Here is a 21,696-nt window from a genome sequence, read left to right as displayed (position 1 = left end):
CCTTGGGACAAAGTCAACAAGTAATTCACCAAAAGTCAATGAGCGCCTGAAATGTAACATCTCTGACTGGTAGCAAGACGGTCCACGTTCAATTCCTGGTGCTAGCACTGACCGGCTTTTTCAGAATGATTTGTTGAAGTTTCGATGTGCTTGAGAACCATTCGTCAACCATTGTATCCTCATGAGGTGATGAGGGTTTGTTATCCCAAAGAGACACCCTTTCTGGCATGTGTCCTTATGGATGCTCATCACTGCAGAAAAAAGAAAAAAAGAAAAAGCATTTAATGACAAGAAATGGATAGCCGTATTTACTGTATAATGATTGTGCACAACAGAAAGAAGACTTTCGCACAGAAGGCTGTACTTCTCGAGGTCTAACATCAAGTTATAAAATTCCAGAAAATATGAGACATGTTGTAAGGTAGAGAACAAGTAGAGTTATTGAGTTGTCGAGTTGAGTTGAGGGGGGAGTTGTACCCCCTTTTTATTTTATTATATATGATTGTATAATTATTTTTATGTCTGTACCAACCCTCGCTCTCTACATTACAACATGTTTTATAAATTCTGGCATTTTGTTAACTTCATGTTAGACATTAACAAGAGCAGCCTTGTGCACGAAAGTCTCGTCTCATTAAAATTTAAATGCTCTCAACAGTCTTCTTTCTGTTGTGAATCTCTATCGCAGCATACCTGCACATTGCTGTTCTACGTACTGTGACTTTGCAGTAAGAGTATGGACTTTGGGTAAAAAGACTACACAGCACTGCTCAGGTATTTTTGCCTATTGAACAGTATATGTATGCAGTATGCACACAGTATTTGTGCACCGGACCCACTAAAAATGTAACGCATGTGGCATTGCTCACGGTAATGCACCAAGTACAACACAATTATTGTAGAATCCAGGTATTTTAGCTTACATGTCAATCCCGTACCACATCCAGTGTGAAGTTGTGACAAATAAATAGTTTCCATTTTTCTTAGCTCTCAGAACATAGACAGTGAATTAATAAGAGTAGACAATGTTAACATGAATTCTGGGCTATTCTTCAATTAAAGATTAACAGATAGTAAAGGCACCTTCCTCAATGGACGTTGATGACACTGAAAATTCTAAAACGTTATCAGAGGCGACATCAGCTTCTGTGTGTCAAAGGACTGTATGTCCAACAGTAATCCAGCTAACAGTAACAAAAATATGCAAAAGACAAATTAACAGAACTAATGTAACATACCTTCTATATCAGACAGTGAAGCTTGTAAAACCCCATCCACAGGAACCAGTGTCCAGACAGCAAAAGTGCTTGAACTGCGAGATAGCAGCTAATCGGAATGGCGACCTTTGTTTTCCACCCTGAAAGCACAGGTTGTAACTTTGAGGGCAGATTTAAAAGTGGTGTCAAGATGTCTGCATGCGAGTGCACATGAAAAGTTGAACATAGGTGAATACTCAAATTATAACATCACATTGTCATACCTGTTGGCGGAGGTAGACTGCAACTAACGTGTCAGCAATTTCTTCATGCACCAGATGCAAGCCATATCATGCTTCATTGCCGCCTTCAGCGTGTACCTGTGATAATTCAGAAGTTCGATTATCAATAACATTTGGGTGGCTAATCGTGGTTATATCAGAGTAAGCGCATTAGGACAGCTGCACAATCGATTCATTAAGCTTGCTATTTTTTGTATCTGAATCTCGACTTACCTTTTTTGCTCTCGTTTTTTGCCTTCATCCTCCGTGGCACGTTCAAAATGTTGTGCGTCGGGCACCTCAGATTTTCATCAGACGATTTCGTGCCGAGATTCCAAATTGCCTCTGGAGTCGCGCGTAACCTATGATAACAGTCGTGGACGAAATCCTTGCAGTGGAAATTAGCAGGCACCACTGTTAGCCAAGAGCTTCGCACTGCTTGGTCTTTTGGCAGCTTATAATAGGTAACACTTGAATGCTCCGATGAATTGTTCTAACAGCGTAGCACCGTCGCATCTTCGACTACTTCGCCATGGCATATCACGTATCATATAGCTCCAGCCCATAAAAGGCAAGGTCAGAACAAGGAAGTGCACTTTCCAAACGCCGCCGTGCCAAAAAAAAATATTCACATGCTTTGTTTCCGGCTTAGCAACAACAATATTACAGCTGTTCGCTTATGTACGATCTTGTGCGATGCACAGAGGACGAAATGAAAGAAGCCAAGCGGCCAAGCCAAGAGTCCATGCCAAGCCAAAGACAGATAAACCGAGAGCAGTGACGTCGGTGCGCCCGTGCGCAGGGTTTGCCGACGGTCTGACGGCCGGGCGTGGGAACTAAAAAAAACTGTTTTCTAAAAAACTACGAACAGTTGGAGCAAGATATTTCGCACACATATTCAGTGTTCGGTAATGAACACACAGCGCGAGCATCGCTCAGTTCAGCGGCTCTTCAAAATCGGCATATCTGACCTTTAACGAACGTACCCCAGAAAATTGTATTTCAGTTTATGATCAATCTGGTACGCAAATATAAACTACCAGGGTGCCTGGGCTGGCAGCTGGCATCGTCTGAAGATCGCAGCATCGTAACGCCGCTCATTTCATGAGCACGGACAGCGTTAGGATGCTGCGGTCTTCACCTCTTCCCTTACGCTTGTCCCACAGTGTTGCTTCCTGTTTCTATTTTTTTTTTTTTTTTGCTCACTCGCAGTGCTGCTAGGACTATGATGGCTGCCTGCGGCTGGAACTGTGCCGTGTCCAGGGCGGTTGTTGCCGTACAAGCAAAGACGTCGGACTGCATGGCTGGGCATGGTGTCGCGGGAGCTTCATCCTAAGGGGTGTTTTCAATAGAATACTCTCCTTTTAAAGGTGTTCTTGTTTTTAAACACCAACTTTAAGAGTGTTTTATGAGGAATACACCTAATGAAAGGGTGTTTCAGAAAACACCCACATTTCATGGTGTAAAAAAAGACTGCACCATGGGACAAGCATGTGCTTATAAAAGGTGTAAAATGATTTACTGTGTGAGTGTCCTGGAATTCGGGAAAGAGATACAAACAAAATCAAAGAGAAACAATAACTGGAAAACACGAACAATAGCGACTGTGGTAGTCTATGGGTGCACTAGAAATTGAGTTGTGTTCCTCGACCAATGTCATAGTCACCTCACACCCTCACTGGGGTTACCCGAAAGTACATGAGGGAGATCCAGCATAATATGGGCTAATTTCCGAGGCACACAAGAGGTACCGCAGATACTGGCGTCAGCTCAAATATTTGCTGCTACTACTACTATGGTCATCATTGGTCGCTTGCATCGATCTCTCTATGTTTTCATAATTTCCACTTATGGTTGAGTCCCTTCCATAATTTTCACGATACGTGGACACTCCCTCATAGGGTTGCTCATTCATATCAGTCAGCTGACTCACTGGCTGCTGTGGTCGTCATTTGTCATGTTTCGATATCTTCCATACTTCTGGGACACCCCCTCACCATACAATTCGAAATTTTCCGCCCGAACACTTTCCGCACTTCCCATCAGATAGCTCGCGCAGCACGATCTTCCTTTGCACGCCTTTTCAGTGCCTCAACAATAAAAAAAGAAAAAGAAAGAAACATACACGAGGTCCAACTTTATAATAACAGATGCATCATTCACCAGTGCTGAAGTATGCGTACTCATTCACATGGAACTTTATTTCCTCCCTCATCGTACTTCCAGCATAATATGGGGCAAAGTTTCTAGTCAATTTTCAATATTGCTGCATGGTGTCCCGGAAACTGGCACCAATATTTAGGAATAAATCGTCACAGTGTACATCAAGATACAGCATGAACTGGCGAAAATAATATTTTGCGTCGTAGTACATACCATACCGTTTCTGCGGCTGTTGTCTTACCTTAAAATACGCAGCTGTAAGCTTCATATGGCTACCGCGTCTGCCTGCCGCGTCCGGCTCATCATCCATCTAGGCAGGAATTGCTTTACACTGACTGGCAGTCCAAGGCTTCAGTAGCGCCGACCTCAAAAATACACTGAAAATGAAGAATGTCGAAAAGACATACATGCCACGTTCCAGCGATCAGGATTACTGCGGCCACGACATTTAGGAAATTTTCTCCGGCCTTGAGGGCGACCACATAGTACAAGTAACCTGCAAGAAAAACAATGACCATATATGCCAGGAAAGATTTAAACTGTCGATTTCGTGTTTAATCACGTTCACTCCACACGTTTAGCGGCTGTATGGCACGAGGGTATATGCTTGGAGCAGACTTTGGGAGAAACGTCATCCCCAGCACCAAGGAAAAGAGCAGTGTTATTAAGGACCATTCCAGGTACCTGTGGCGGTGTTAAACTTCGCACCCGCCACTTTGTTATGGAATTTTTGCAATTGACCCACCGAACGCGTACAACAGCCAACCGTATCATAATATTGATTATAACTTCGTAGGCGCTTACGTTATTGACTCAAACGCTCCCGTGCTGCAATTGAACAGGTTGATACCAACACAGGTCCGGAGCACAGCTTCGAAAACTATGCTGCCCCCGACGCATCGTTTCTAACGTGTACGTTTCAAGCACTCCACTTGCTAATTCTCTGTTCTATACCATAAGTTATGGTCCTCATAACTAATGCACCAATGAAGTTTGTGGGATCCTCGGCCCACAAACCTAGGGTGACTCCAAATCCGAGCCGCCGTAACCCCGAAGAACACAAACACAACAACTACAGAACGAAGAACGAGGATTATTGCTCGCATCCAATCCGCTGGTCGCAGATGGGATGCCGCACAAGATCGCCCAACAACCCAGACGGAACAGGGAGCCTACACTACCGTGCATTTCCCTAAATGCCCTTGGACGGGTGGGTGTCTTCCTGCTGATAACTGCCACGGCTCGCGGCTCCTCTTTATCATTCGGGTCATTACACCACAAGTTACTACAGTACGAACATCGAGACATAGCTCGGAATGACACCGTGAAAACGGAGTGATATCACTAAGACAGTTGTAGAACATAAGTGAAGCTGGGGGTGATTGCTGCAGCCATATTTGCTCTTTAAAGCCGCTGCAAAGAAAAGAGTTTTACCGAGTCGTTTTCGTTCGAAACAACCGATTCGAGTGTCGCGCATGCGCAATGCGAAAGGTGATTGAGTACCGGTGAGTGTGGTTTCGTCTGGGCTACAGTCATTTATGGGGAGAGTTTGGCCATCCGCCCAGCTTTTGCCACCCGGAGATGGGGACTCGCCGTGACGTCAGAGACATCATCACTCCTAGACAAAAAAGTAGAGAACTCCGACTTAACATAACAAAATAACAAGGTTTACTCACACGAAACGTCTGAGTCCGTCATGCGACGAACATCATCGGTGCCAAACTGAATGAGAGATTACACAACCGGTCGCTATTTAAGAAGATGGGAGTATTGTTCGGGAAGGGGGCGACGGTTAACCGTGGCCCCCTTCCCGGAGTCGGAGTTCTCTACTTTTGGGAACACTCTGGTTTACACTTCGCAAAATAAATTTCGAGAATAAACTCCTCGAAATAAATCACGAAAAAATCTACGGTGTAAAGATAAAGCCATAAAAATCAACTTTTGCAATACAAACGCTTCAGATTCAAACTTTCAAAATAAATCGTCTCTGATTGGTCGACAGGCACGACAGCCTCAGAGCAGCGAAGGTTTTTGGCTCCCGCGTCTCAAAATACTTCCCCGCAGGGTGACGCTTTTTGCGGTGGGCTGGGAACGAGAGTACCGAGTCTGGACGAATCGTTTACTGTATTCTCCGCCGGCTATCAGGATTCTGTTGACACTGCAGTTAATGATTTGTTCTGCTGCTCGCCTGTCAAATTTGAGTATGTCGAACTCTGAATTCGTGTCGTGTCACCAAATGAGTTCCCGGTGTTTGTTCCAGCTATGGTGGACACCTGCTATATTATGAACATTGTCGCGGACATCGCCATTCTCCTGCAGCTGCCTTGGTTGTGAAGTCGCAGAGTTGAAAAGTGACGATCGACGAAAAAGCCTGATTCCGATACCGTGTGGATGTGTTTGTGTGTGTTCCAGCCTCAGAACCGTAGAATCTTGAAATCGGAACCTGCCTGTGGGTTTCTTTGTGAGCCTACGTTCTGATAAACGCAGGGAACAGGTACTGGACAGACTCTCGAAATGCATTTCTGCAAATAAGCTGCATATGAATGTGAAGAAATTGTTTGTTTGTTTGCAAGAAAAAACTATTTTCTCTCGGATGAATAACTTGAGTCAGCAGAGGTGCCCTAATTTTTTGCAACCAGCATACGGTAATCTCAAAGTGTAACGAAATAAGATTCTAATTTCAGGAACATCCACATTGATTCGCGCACCTTCCTAGACAACGATTTGCCATGCAAAAGCTGCAAGAGATGTATCTAGACATAATACTTCAAGCACTTTGTTTTCACTGGTCTTTGAATACCTCGGTACCGAAGAATGTTATTTTCAAGGTCTTAAAAACCATGAAATTTTCTCACAGAAATTTTTGCATCTTTTTTATTCGCGTGGATATACAGTGCAAATTCTGGTTACCAGATGTCGGAACTGAAGAAAACCAAGCGCAATAACTAACTGAAATCAGAAGTGCGAGAAATGAATGGCACCCTCTGTTGTATTTGTTTGCCTTCCTTTCTCTCCTGTGATCTTCACATTCAGAAATCCCCAAGTACGTTTATTAGCAGGTCACTCTTTATGCCAAGCACCCACGCCAAGAAGAGGTCTAAAATTTACGGTACCAGCTACTTCATTGTATGGTACCCTTGCACATATTTTTACAGCTTATAAATATTGTGCTAAAATATGAAATCGCTGTAAAACTTGCATCCTGCACGACATTATATTAAATGTGCTGCTTGCAGTTCTGCAGCATTGTTTCTTCCTCACGTTCAAGTGAAAAGGCAAAAAGAACGCTCCGAGACTTACTCTCAGACAACCAATATTTCGGGGCCATGTCCTCGCACTAAATGGTCACGAGCATACTTTTGAAAACTATAGAGGCACATAGGGAAACCGACGTTGCATTCGCACCGACCTTCTATTTTCAATAATTAAACGAGACCTAATTAGTACATCCACTTCGAATGTAGAACATGTTGTCATCCCTTATAACTGCAAAAATATGATTTCTCTAAGAATAAAAAAAACAGTCCATAGGCACGCTATATGCACCGCACCTACTAGAAATTAACCAGTGCTTGCTGAAAATATACTGGTATTTGTGTTTTATGTGACGTATGGCCCACATTTTCTTTTTGACCAGCTATGCCAGTGTGAGAGCTCCTACGCCAGACTAGCTAATTCCTCCTCTTTGTCCTCCATGCGGTCACATATATGTTACGCTACAAGGAAGCTGGTACCACAGTACCAAACAGGTGAATTAACATTAACACAATCACATAGCACAGTGAATAACAACCACCATTATTGACTTGGTTTGCTTGGTCGATGGCAACTGAAGGTGGCATATTTCTTTCCTCAGATTTTTTCTTTATTGATTTGTTCCAGCTAAAAACAGAAGTCATACACTAAGCAGCAGGGCATAATAAAACCCTCCATAAGCATCACTTTGCCTCTTTGGCTTTGGCAAGCGTGGCTTTGCCTCCACAAGCATGACTCTGATATAATTGCTTTGTGCCGAGATAAAGGGCACTATGACTGTGTTCGCAGTACCATTTAAAACGTTGTCACCTATAGGGCTAGATTGCAGCCCCCTATTGCGCGCAGCTATTCTGAGGCCTGCAGAGCTGTAAGCTGTTCTTCCGGCTGAAAGAAAGCTTGAAGACTGCATACGTTGTGGCTCACTGCCAAAGAGATAGGTTGGAGAAGAAATTACTGGACATAAAGCACAGTGAGGCATGCTCCACCTAGGTCTCAAGGAGGTACAATTAATTTGAGCCACCTTATGTTAATGCAGCAAAAACCACTATTTCCACTGAAAGAAAGACTGTGGGATTTTTTCTGTTGTGGTTGAAGGGCACACGAGATCATAATAAATCGTTTCCAAAAGCTGTTACGTCGCATTCTTACATGACCTGAGCCAATATGGTCAGCTGATGCTATAAGATCTACAGAAAACACATGCCGGCAGATTCTGAACATGCTATAGGAGAGAGTCTATCCTTGAAACAATGAGATTTGTTAACTTTCCAGATGACTTCAGGTATGTGAAAACAATCATAAATGTTGACAAAGCTGTTATGAAGCAGCGACTACAACTAATCTGTAGAACTGGGCAGAACAGGAGAATGCTAAATTTGTTCAAAGTGTGCTATACCATCATACAGATGGGATATGAATGAGCTGACGAAACGTTTTTCTTGCGTAAGAACAAATACACCTGTAGATTCTCAAAATGGAAAAGCAGAGCTTCGATTTTCGCAGGAGAGAGCCACAAATGCATATTTTATTTTATTTTTCTTCCTAGATGACATGATGTCAACATGCTCATCATGAGCATGGCTCAATGAGCTCATGGTCATGAGCTAATTATGAGCATGGCTCAAATGACGAATAAGCTGCAGCACATTATGGTGACAATTTTTTAAAAAAATTTAAAGAAAAATAAACCTGTAGATTTTCAATATTGCAGGAGAGGACTAGTTATACAAATAAGGGAAGATTTCTTTTAGACGACCTATATGTGAATATACTATCTGAAAAAAAAAGTAATTTTTTTGCAAGTGCTTGATATTCTCAAACACATGGTTAAACAATGAATATAGATCAGCTTGATATTTGTATGTGAAGCTAATCACAAGCAATCAGTTACAAGCATAAATAATCTGGGGCTCCTTCAAGAATGCTAATTTGCCAGAAATTTGTGGTAAACTTGACCCAAAATGTGCTCCGTTCTTGAGTTCTCACCACGTCATCAGATTTATTCTCATTCTACATACCCTTTGGGATGGCAAACCCGTGCTTCCCCTCTAACACCAGGCAAGGAAAGCGCACAAATGATGTAGATGTCAGAAGGAAGATCGTAAGGGACAACTTCATATTTTGGCACATTTTAATGCGCCCCATTGTTCAAGAAAACAAAAGGATGATTTACGTTCGATATATGCATCGTCTAAAAAATGCACACAATTTTTTTCAGTGATATTTAAGACAGTCAAGCTACATCTCCGGCTGGCTTTGGCTGGAATAGCCCAGGCTGACAGTTACACAAGCTGATGTATGTCAGCATTGAAAATATAAAGGAAAAAAGGCAATTTAAAATGCCTCATTCAATTTACTACTTTTCATAGCTTACACCTTGACAGGTGTTTTTTACCCTAAAATGGTTTCATTGCCGAAATCAACGAGAATGACCGTCATCACATTAACAAGTTTCAACTGTATACCAAGTAATAACAAACATGTGCTTACTTTTTCTGCAATCAAGATGTGAATTACATCGTTGTGTTGCAGGCTTCAGTGAAAAATCACTGTTTATGATGTCAGTGCTGAGTGAGTACGGCAATGCTAGTGACGCAACATGTGATTCCAGTGTCTTTCACCCCACCCCACCTTATTTCGTGAGCAATTAGCATCAGAATCAATCAGCTTGCATGATGCACTTATGAAGGGTAATTTCATGTGTGCCGATAAACATACTGCAGTGCTAATTTACAATGTAGTTTGTGGCTGTGGAGCACACTCATATTCAGTATGCCATGTGAACTAGAGGAGCATTTTCTGCCATAAACATTAGATGAGCGAAGACCCCAAAAAAATGTAAGCGCTATTTACGTGCATTTGACAACCTGCATTTTTATTACTGAGAGGCTATCTTCGTAGCAAGAGGGAAAGGGTGCTGGCAATGGGGCACATGTTCATAAGACGTAGAACCAGAGACACAGAAACAAATTGACAGCATATCATGCTCTCAATCATGTCATTGTGTCCGTGGTTCTGTCTCCTGTTCTGCATTTGTTAATCTTTTTGTGTAGTTGCTGGATTTTAGCCCAACAGCAGGTGTCAGCAATTAGAGATCATCCAGAACATGCAAGGCATACATTTCCTCATTCTCCACGTATCAAGTAACGTTGAAGAAGTAACCATGCGAAGAAACAATACATCAGTGAAGCTGGCTTCAGTACACTACAACATGTCACATGTAACAATATACAGTATGCCTCAGTGTTTCCCAAACCATGTGTCAGGACCCCCATTGAGACCGCGATAGCCCAAACGGGGCCCAAGAGAAAGCAGATGAAGTGAGCGCAATATGCCACAAAACCAAGGAAACTATCTCTCTACGACTGCATTATATTGAAGTTGTTTTACAAAAATGCAAGTTCAGTTCAGCGCACAATCAGTCGGGAAACAAGCTAACTTGCAGCAATGCTTTCAATCAAGTGTGTCGCAGTATTCCTCATTGTATCACGACGAGACCGTGGACCTACATCAGACGCTACTTGCACGTACTAGTATAACATTCATATTTATTTATTTATTTACTTCGAGAACCCCAAGGGTCCGGAGGACATTACATGGGGGGTGGCAACTGGAGCATAAGATATATTTACAGCAACTTGATAGAAACAAACGAGCAAGCAAACAAGAACAACACAATTAGCAGTAAGTAAACAGGAAAATAAAGAAACAACGACAGTACAAACTTATATGAAAACAAGTATTAAAGCTTTGAAACAGGGAGTTCGTTCACGTAAGTACAGATAATTAACAAATATGATAAGGGGGAGGTGAAAAATTTCATAGAAACTGACATACAAGCTTGGTGGTCTTGTGGGTGGAGCGAACGGGAGAGGGTGTTACAAAATACTGTATGCTCGATAATAGTTGTGAGAGGTGATGGGAGGTTGTTCCATTCGATGGCAGTTGAACAAAAGAATGATCTGGATAATGCATTGGTATTACAATGAAAGCGTGTGACCTTATTAGTGTGGTCGATGCGAGGAAAAATGACACTCGGGCGAGTGATGGGCGATTGGTGCGGTGGCAAGATGAAAAAGAACCTATGGAAGAGGGCTAACTTGGCAAGACGGCGACGATGTTCGAGTGAGTCGGGATTAAGATTTGATTTTAATGCGGTTCCAGAGGTATCGAATTAGTAGTCGTTGGAAATGAAACGGGCAGTACGATTCTGGATGGCTTCTATGCGTCACAGAGATACTTTTGGGGAGGGTCCCAAATAGGTGATGCATATTCCAGCTTGTTTCGTACAAGAGCCGTGAAGGTTAGGAGCTTAAGATGGAGGCCGCCAACCTGAGGGTGTGCCTAAAAAAAACCTAGGGAGCGAGAAGCGTTAGTTATTATGTGGTTGATGTGCTCGTTCCAAGTTGGGTTGGAGGTAAGGTGGATTCCAAGATATTTGTAAGAATCTGCTCGGGTTAATGTGATATCACTTGGAATATAGGGGAAAGGAGGAAGACAGGAGTCCCGTCTTCGAGAAAACGACAAAATGCGACACTTTGCAATGTTCAGAGGCATTTGCCACTCACTGTACCAACGCCGGATTAGTTAGAGGTCGCTTTGTAAGGTTAGTTGGTCAGAAGGAGAGAGGATTTGCCTGTACATTACACAGTGGTCAGCAAAGAGACGAATCGTGGAAGATATGCCTGAAGGAAGGTCATTTATATAGACAAGGAAAAGGAGAGGGCCAAGGACTGAACCCTGAGGAACACCAGCAAGCACAGGTACATCTGGGGATAGGTGGTTGTTGCAAGGTAACAAATAACGTACGATTAGTCAGAAATTGAGCTATCCAACGGACGACATACGGGTCGAGGTTAAGCAGATAGAGTTTGTATAGAAGCTTAGAGTGCGGCACCATATCGAAGGCCATGCGAAAGTCTAAGAAAGCGGCGTCAGTCTGATGATTATTGTCATTGGAGAAAGATGTCGTGAACAAAACTGGCTACTTGAGTTTCACACGAAAAGAGCTTTCGAAACCCGTGCTGCAAGGGATAGAAGAAGCATTTTTCTTCAAGGTACTTAACTGCGTTCGAGTATGCGTTCGATAATTTTACATACTATAGAAGTGAGTGAAATGGGGCGGTAGTTATTAACGGTGTGCCAGCTGCCTGATTTGTGAATAGGGACAATCTTCGCCGTCTTGCAGTCCTGCGGTAAAGCAGAATCTTGGAGTGACTGAGTAAATATGCAACATAGAATCTTGCTGGAAATAGAATAGAACCTTCGGGTTAATAGAATCCGGAACAGCACTTGACGACAGCTTAAGTGGCCCAATGATTTTACAAATGCCATTAGTGCTGATATGAATGGGGACCATAGGAGAGGAGGCGATTACTGATAATGGAGTTTGGGTGTAGCCGTTATCGGTGTTAAAACGGATGAAAACAAGGAAGCGAAAGCGTTGGCGCAGTCGTTGTCGGCGGGTGTCAGTTAGACTGATAACGTGGGATTTTTGCGGAGATAAAATTTTCGAAAATTGTATTGGTTTATTCGTCAAGAGAGACGGGAGGTCGATGGTAAAGAACTTATGTTTCACTTCCTTGATCTAGCGCCTGTATTCCCGTTCACAGTAGTGAAATTTAGCCCATGATACGTCGTCGCCAAGACGCTTTGCCTTCCTGAATAAACGCTTTTTCTTGGTTAGCAAGATTTTAAGACTTTTCGTGAACCAAGGATTGTGATCATAAGATTTCACTCTCATCTTTGAACATTGTACTCGGTAAGGTAGTTTTTGTTGTCACGAAAGAAGGACCAGTTATCCTCAATGGAGTGAGGCGAGGTGCCATGAAAGGAATTTTCATACAGAGCTTCAAGACCCTCGTTGATGGCTTGGAAGTTAGCTCGAGCGTAGTCGTATATGGTTTTATCGTTGAATTTACGAACATTTGGACGACTTGAACAGATATCGAAGAAAATCGCCTTGTGGTGCAAAGAAGTGATGTGCTCAGGATGGGAGGTTAAAACCAAGTCAAGGTTGACTGCGTGGCATGAGTTATTCGGGTAGGATGTGGAACGACCTGCGATAGATTAAATGTAAGGCATAAATCCCAATTCCGAAATCCCATGAGTCCCAATTTATTGACAGTATATGTATCAGCGTATATTGAAGATATATATTACTGCATATGTATCAGGGCAGATTTCAAGCTTCCTGAGCGCGCACAGACGGTGATCTCAGTTGTCTCGCGACGTAGCAGACGGAGAAAGACACCGGCTGTCACACACACAGCCATCCCGAAGACTATGCCCATCTTTGTTGATGCACCCACGAATCCACAGGAAGACTGCCGGAGCTCTCCCACTCGTATTAAGTACCTGTAGCTTGAACTACAAACAGTTTGGTGCAGGCTCCACAAAACGAGAACAGCTGATTGCTAATTTCATGGACGCGGCCATGCGAGCCGAGAAGGACAGTTCAGCAATTCTAGGTGAGTTCGAACGTGGCGCCAGTCGTCGGTGCAACAATTTCCAGAGCGAACCGAGCTCGATCAGCTCAGATAACGCTTTTTTCATTATTTTTCTTTTTAGTATTATTTATTAATATTTTTGATTCATTTCCAATTCTACATCCAATTCCAGCTCAACCGCTCAGCGCGCTGACACTAGTGCAACGTAGAGTCAATAAATCTCTCGCTTCCCTATGGAGAAGAGTACTTGAAGTATATTCGTGTTTTGTGATTCCTTTTTCCCTCTCTACGTTCCAGAAACATACGGTTTCTGAGCCAAGACAATATAGTTGCGAGCGCAGTTGACATACAGAAGTATCCCGTACCGTGAAGACCACCACCCCACACGTGCTTGCCACGGTTTCGGTTTTGGCCCATTTGCATGTCAAAATTCAGGGATGGATATTTTAGTACACGTACGTTTTCAAAAGTTTTAAACGTGGTGTGGATTTTAACTAGGACAGTCTCCCATATCGGTATCTGGCTTTTGTTCAAGGCGTCCTTATTAGAGTTAATTAATGAATTAATTAGTCATCCTGATTGGTCATTATAGTCTTTCTTGGAAAAGATACGCGCCCGTAGAACTCAACTGTGAAAATTACATGCTCTCGTGACTTTTTTATAAAAATTTGTCCAAGCTGAAACACACACACACACACCGCAAAATAACGGGGCGCCACTGGTCATAGCCATTTTTAATAGAGATGTTTTTAAATAAAACAACTAGGACTACGTATACATTAGTTTCGCACTTACGCGTATGCGAGTGGAGGAAACCTAATCTGCAAGGTATTTTGGCATTCTAATTTCCATAATTCACTAAGATGTATTTTTTTATGAAGCTGTTTTTCTTTCTTTCGAGAAACAGAAAGAGCAGAATTGCTGGCAATCGGTTTAGGAGATGAATCCTTCATCTATATGCTTCACATCGTTATCCACATAGGTGACATTTGTTTTTAGTGCACCGTTTCACGTTTTCCATTATGGAGATACCTCGCTCGCACTAACTCGGAAGTCGGCAAGGGGGAGCGAGTCCTAACCTAACCTAACCCAACCCAACCTAACCTAACCTAACCTACCTAACCTAACCTAATCTGAAGGAGAGCACTGCGGGACATGGAGTTAGATATTGAGAAGTACGGCATATACAAAGAGGTCCTCGGAGGGAAAATTCGGGGGGGGGGGGGGCAGAGCCAGCACCGGGAAAACTCGAGGAGCGGTGGACTGTTCCCCCTGCCCCCACATTCCGATTTATACCGAAACTATATAAACAGGAGCAGGTGTGCCAAGCTAGGGCTCCGGACCGAACCGACAACAGTAAAAACAATAAAGAAAAAAGAAAAAAAACAAGAAAGAAAAGAGAGGAAGGAAGCACAAAAAATGTATATTCGCTTGAACCGTACGGGACAAAAACATTGCAAACACGAAAGAACTGATGTTCTGAGGCTGCAACAACATAGAAGCGACAAATACACTTCGACTCCTACAGCTGGTTAACCTTTCAGTGACTTTCATCTTTCATTGCAAGCACGTTTTTCTCTCGTGCTGGCCGTCGGCATTTAGCAAGCCTTTCTGAACCCTAATGTGGAATTACAGGCCCAAATAATGACAAACGAGCAAGCAAGCATCCTCGCTGCTCACTTTTTGGTCTTTTACGTCGTTTGAAGTGCAAATTGTTGCGCCTACCGCTAGCGCCACATTCGCATTCAAATTGATCCTCTGTTGAACTGTCCTTGTCGACTCGCATGGGCCGCGCCCATGAAATCGGCAATCAGCTGTTCTCGTTTTCTGGAGTGTACACCAAACTGTTCACAGTTCAAGGTACAGATACTTAATCCGATTGGTAAAGTCTCGGCGGTCTTCCTGTGATTCGTGGGTGCATCAACGAAGATGGGCATAGGTTTCGGGATGGCTGTGTGTGCGACAGCTGATATATGTGCTCTGAATTGAACTTCTATTTTTTAAGAACAACTTCAATATATTGCAGTTGTAGCGAGATAGTTTCCTTGGTTTTGTCGCATATGCGTTCACTTCATCTGCTTTTTCTTTTGCCAACTGTGTAACCCCTGCTTTGTCTATTGCGGCCTCCATATGGTTTATGTGTCAGTTTTGGAAACACTGATATTGTTACATGTGACACAGTTGTAGTGTACTGCAGCCAGCTTCACTGTTTGACTCATAATTTGCACGGTTACTTCTTTAATATTATTTGAATTACTTTCATCTGATACTGTACCATTAAATAGGATAGGAATCCATTATGGTTTAGAATTATTTTTTTCTTTGCAATGTTCCCACACTGATCTTGGTGACAAGTTGTCTCTCATTAAATTCCTTTTGAGTGTATTTCACACTGCTTACAGCATAATGTGAGAATGAGAAAAGGTATGCTTCACATGTTCTCAGCATCCTCTACAGCAACTGCTCTTGGGCTTAAAATCCAGAAACTACACACAAAAAAAAAACAAAAAACAAATATAGAACAGACGGCACATCAAAAAGGACACGACAAAATGATTGGGACTGTGTTATGCTATACATTTTTTGTGTGTGTGTGTCTCTCTGATTCTGCATTTTTGTGACATGTGCCATGTTGCCGGCACCCTTGCCCTCTTGTCACAGAAACACCCTCAGACGTAAAAATGCTCCAACTTAGCATAACAAGAGAGAACAAAGATGGGGACACAGGAAGCTTCTAGAATCTTGGCACATACGCAGTGACCCCTCGGTTTGTAACAAAAACCGTGGCCCCTCCCCGAACAATACTCCCATCTCCTTAAACAGCGACCGGTTGTGTAATCTCTCATTCAGTTTGGCACTGATGATGTCCGTCGCATGACGGATGAAACGTCTGAGTAAACCTTGTTACCTTGTTACGTGAAGTCGGAGTTCTCTACTTTTTTGTCTAGTTATGTCGTCTCCCGGCTTTTGAGTATTTTTTTTTTGTTTTGGAGAGGCAGGTTGTGAGAGGCAGATAAACACTGCTTACGTTGCTAACCTGTCTATCACAAGACATGGGAAAGGATTGCCAAATTAAAATACAATAATACAAAATGATTCTGAAATACATAATTCCATTACAAGGGAGAGTAAACATTGGAATAACAGGTAAATGTAAAGCACTGAAGTGTTGGCATTCTTCTGATGTGTATGAGTATACTGCTCTATTTAACCCATGACATATATGTTGTCAAACATTAACTTCTTACATTCAACATCAAGATGTTGTACTATTCCATCTAGCGACTCGTCTTTACACAGACACGTGGCACACCATTTGGCACAAAGATTTGATATCTCTGCTTGTTGGATATATCAAGCAAATACTGTGCCAAAATTGTGTGACCTACATGACATGCTGCATCTGCTGAGATATGTTACGGGAGAAATACTCCTGAAGCGATTAAAGAAAGTGCATACGAGTACATATGCTATGCAAACAAGTTGGTTCCATCGTATAATTATGTTCGTGTTGAATTGGCAAAGCTTTAGTCATCTCATAACAAAGTTATGAAAGAAACTAGTGAGAATGCGAAGCCGCAAGCACTGTTGCATGGCCATGTTCACAATGGGCATGGACGCTTTTCACTTTGCGTACCGCGGACTGACTATGCTCAATGAGTGGTTTGCAGTGTTTATGATTGATGTAGGCCATGGGCAACTACCGATGAACTTTGCAGAGTGTGCAGTGATACCTTTTGTGAACAAGACAAACCTCAATGTATCCCCATGTAATTGTGATCCTACAATTAATTGAGTTGAGGGTTTCAGGTATTTAGGTGTGCCACTCTCTTCTGAATTTAGTTGGAAATCACACAGTCGCTACGCATCCTCTAGCCTCTTAAAAAAATTGTCTTCTTGAAGTGGACACGAAAACTACCTTTCGCAGACAGTACGCTGCTGTCATACAAAACCCTTGTACAAAGTGCCTTAAAACGGCACAAATGACATCATACTGTTTCATCATAGAAACAAATGATTTCGCACTGTTCAACAGAGCCACCAATTTGGTACCGTTGAGCTACGCTCAAGCTAGGGGGGGACGAGTTCGCGTCTAAAAGGCATGGTCCTTGAGGGGGATTACAGTGTCTCTGAAAGAGCACGCGACTTTCGGTCCTACTTTTCTTTCAAGAGGAGGGCAGCGAACATGTGCCCATTCGTGGAACCAGCCCCTCCCCTTCCGATTTGTTTACGGTATCAGTCTGTCTACCAATGTCATGATGACATTTATATTCTGTTGAGTTTCTTACGTGCTGTCCGGGACATGTGTGTAGGTAGTATGCCAAGAATTTTTTTATTATTAACCTTTTTTGTAGTTTGAAATCCCTCGAAAAACCATTGCACAGCACCAGAACACAAAGGCGACATAATGACCCAGTTTCACCAACCTTTTCAGCATCTGAACTAACACTGGTCATTAAACTATCTGCTTCACTAAAGGAGTTATTGGGTGAAATTTTCACCACATCAACGATGAAAAAAAAAAAAAAAAAGAAGTGTCTGTTAAGTTCAAGAATTGGCGACCCTTGATATTGGTTCAGTTAACCAGAGTTTGTGAAACCGGGCTATGAGGTCACCGAAACATTCATCACGTCACAAACCAAAGTTTGTAAAAAGAATTGAGTGCTAGCATGAAGTTTTGGGCAATTGTGAGTAGCATTTGCAACTGCTACCTATGTAGCTGCAGCGTAACTACAAGTAATTCAGAAAAGTAGTACAAAAATGTGAGGGTACTCCACTCTATCTTCCTCTGCATGGTACTAAAAACTGTGATGATTCCAAGAGCTCACGTCTTGGCCCAGATTCTGTAGCAGATTTATCAGCCATTTGTGTTCCTATTTGTTGGTACTGTGGCAAACTAGCCACTCACCCAGATACCAGCATTCCTAGGTTACACATAACATGTAGTTGAAGTGTGTACAAAGAGGGGAGTCAAGTCGCTACCAGATCACATAAACAAAATACGGAAACCGGGTTTCTGTATTTTGTTTATATAACATGCAGTTATAAAGAGTGGTTTAAACCACCTTGCAGAGTTGCAGATGTTGTTCATCAACTTTATTTCTAGATGGGACAGGGAGTTTCATTGCCTTGGGCGATACTCTACGCCATAGCTGCTTGTGGTGTGAGGAAGGAAATATGTCCCATGGAGTCCAAAGAGCTTTGAGAGCAGGCATTCGTGGGCTCGATTAAGCCATAAGCCAAGCAATTTTTATCTGAAAATGGCAGGTTTGAAAAAGCTTGGTAGTATGGGCAATGACACAAGAATCTACTCTGGGTCTTCTACAGCACTACAGTGACAGTATCTGAGAGAGTCAACTTGCCTCAGGTGGTAATGACAATGAGCTGTAAATGCCCCATTGAGTCACAGTCTATGAGTCACAGTGCACCATCTTGACGAGAAGTGTTTTGTGGCATCCAAAAATCAAGCTCTGGGTCAACATTGCTCAGTATAACGGGAGGAAAATGTCAGTTGTCCATTGACAGGGAAGACTATTTATACAATCCATTGATGTGTTGGTGAACGAGGTCTGCTGTCTACATGACCAGTAACAGTCCTTTGCTATCTTCTCACTGTGATTTAATTAAACACCTCCCTCATGTGACGGTGTCCCCGCACAGTTTTACCTTGCTGAACCACTTTTCGCGGCTCTTATCTAACATAACGTTAGCGTTCTTCGTAGGCTGAGGCCGAGGGAACGCAAGAGACGTTTACATGATGTTTACGTGATTACCGTCGTGACAAATGGTCGACAAGAGCAGTTTTGCGGTATGTTTCATATGTTGCTCATCCTGGACATTTTTCGCTACCCCCGATTTCCTGTCCAAAACAGCTACGACCTGCATCAATGTCACTTCACTCCATGAATTCCTTCATGAGTTGCACGCGCGTGCTCGCACACCACGTCGTTACACGTGTGAAAAAATAAATACCTGACGAAATCGGCAGAAGAAACATATGCTTTATTAGAGCTTGCAGTGATTATCATTTTATGCAGCACATCCCGCAACACCATACGGCTTCCGTCAGTAGTAGTGTATCAGCTCAACTAGCCGGCAAGTCACATCTTCGTCTGGACGCCATTAATGAGCAATTAGAGCTAATTGGGACCCCCCACATTAATCAGGACCCACCAGGGAGTCATTACACTAATTGGGGACCATCTAAGACACGTCCAGACGAAGATGTGACTTGCCGGCTAGTTGAGCTGATAAAAAAATAAAAAAATAGGTAGAAAATAAAATGAAAAGATAGAAATAGAGTGGACAGAAACAATTTATTCGAAAATCAACGATGCCGCGGCGAATGAACGGCTCCGGGGTGACCAGTGCTTGTTGACGTCGGGTAGTTGCAGAGATCGACGACAGGTGGCCACTTAGTTGCAAGGCATCACACCAGATGGCGCCACCATCATAGCTCTAGAGGAGAGAGGACAGAGAACAAGATACTAGCGGCAGGTAAAAATGACAGCACTGCTAAACATCGAGTTAGTCTAGGCATGCGAGAGAAAAGGTCTAACCGCTACTGCTAACAGAAAACAGTACACATCGGGGGAAAAAGGCTTACGGGGGGGACGATCGCTTAGGCCTAACCACAACACTACGCAGCTAACACAAGGCGGGAACCACACATCGCTAAACATGCGAGAAAAGGCTTAACACGAGCGCGGTCACCGCTAAACACGGCAAACATACGAGAAAAGGAGCGCGCTTGGGCATAACCTCAACACTACGCAGCTAACACAAGGCGGGAACCACACATCGCTAAACATGCGTCAACAGGCTTGGACACCGCAAAACAAGTCTAAACATGCGAGAAAAGGCTTAGCACGAGCGCGGTCACCGCTAAACACGGCAAACATACGAGAAAAGAGCGCGTCAAATCACTCACCTTTTCCCCCGCGGCAACTTCCAGGCAGAAACTGAGCGACCGCGGAGAACACACGTCTGCTCTCTACGAGATCCAGCCAGAAAGTGAGCTAGCGCCGAGCGTCGTCTTCCGCGACGGTCCGAGAGAAACTGAGAGAGGCGACGCGCAGCGGCCGCTATGGATGCGCGCGCGCCCTCTGCTCCACCCGTCCGCGCATGCGCGCGCGCGCTGCTAGCGCCCTCTGCGCCGGCCGTGGGTGTTTTCGGTTTCGGCTCTCTGCTGCGCGCGCGCTCCTAGCGGCGACGGGTGGCTTTTCAGTTTCGCTTTCATTCTCCGTTCTTTGCGCGCGCGCGTTTATCTCTATAAAGGCAGGCGCGCACCGCGCTCGCGTCATCACTACGTGAAGATGTTCAGCTACCACTCTTTACAAAATTGTTCCCGCACCCACGCTTCTTGGGAAGAAGTGGAGAAGGAATGTTTCAACGGCGAAAGTCCCCGCAACGAGCTCGTCATCACTGCTTTTCGCTACGTGATAGACATGGTAGGCTTTGGCAATATAGGAGAGATCTCGCCGGGGCCGCTGCAGGAGATGGTGCGTCGAATTTACGCCCGTTACAAGAACGTCTGCATAACGGTTCCTGACGGACCCCTGGGACTGATGAGCGAATTTGTGAGCTTGGCCAACGCAGAATTCAACTACATCGCTGCAGACATCGTGGACCTTCTCGCTCGTGCCATCGCTCATATTAAGCACGCCCCTGCGGAAGCAGCGACATTTGCAAGGCAGTCTACATCGCCAACTTTGTCACTGATTTATTGAAATACCGCTTGGTTATTGACATGCAACGCATTAAACAGTCCGAATAACTTTGACGAGACTCTGTGTGTGTTCTTTCACTGAAACATCTTTATTGAATACATATAAAGGACTTGGTCGATAGATGCCTGCAGCCTCCCTGACCTTGCCTCAAGAGAAAGGATATGGGGTATCTTCATCGCAGCGTCGGTCATTGCGCGGGTCACTGCACCAGCACGGAGAATGGTCATTCTTTTCGTACACCCATTCCGCTACCACACTGCCACGATGACCCGTACTTCTCCTGTCTGCGAGAGAGAGAGAGAGAGAAGCATGTCTCGACTAGAACTTTTATTCTCGATTACATGCGCGTGCAGCTCTTTGTTCCGCGGTTACTCGATGCCTGACGACGGACGCTCTCGGGCTCTCTTCCGGGTTTTCCGTTGCTGCACAAAGAGAGAGCACTATCGTAATCCTATACGCGTCAAAACATAACAAAGCTTACCGTATTCGCAGCTCCCATAAGGGAAGGAGTGTACGGCATCCACGAGATAGCGCTTGTCGTCGTAGGGGACCAAGCTCTTCTTGAGTCTCGAAATGGTGTACATCGTTTGCTTTATACTCTGGATGGTGCACTGCTTCTGAG

The 21,696-nt window shown here is 43.7% G+C and overlaps 1 protein-coding gene across 2 annotated transcripts in view; it reads right to left on the bottom strand.

The window, feature by feature from the left end:
- Positions 1 to 21,696, bottom strand: part of LOC135387017 (uncharacterized) — a 162,030-nt gene that overhangs the window by 102,959 nt on the left and 37,375 nt on the right. For both annotated transcript variants that reach the window (XM_064616450.1, XM_064616451.1), the window contains exons 3-4: positions 4,048 to 4,136; positions 3,882 to 3,950 (exon numbers count right to left, since the gene is read on the bottom strand). In XM_064616450.1, the coding sequence (XP_064472520.1) occupies positions 3,882 to 3,950; positions 4,048 to 4,136 (158 nt within the window). The remainder of the gene's footprint in view (positions 1 to 3,881; positions 3,951 to 4,047; positions 4,137 to 21,696) is intronic.

The sequence above is a fragment of the Ornithodoros turicata genome, chromosome 3 (assembly GCF_037126465.1).
Source record: "Ornithodoros turicata isolate Travis chromosome 3, ASM3712646v1, whole genome shotgun sequence".
Classification (NCBI taxonomy): Eukaryota; Metazoa; Arthropoda; class Arachnida; order Ixodida; family Argasidae; genus Ornithodoros; species Ornithodoros turicata.
The sequence above is the reverse complement of the archived record's forward strand: the minus strand, read 5'-3'. Positions and strand labels throughout refer to the sequence as shown.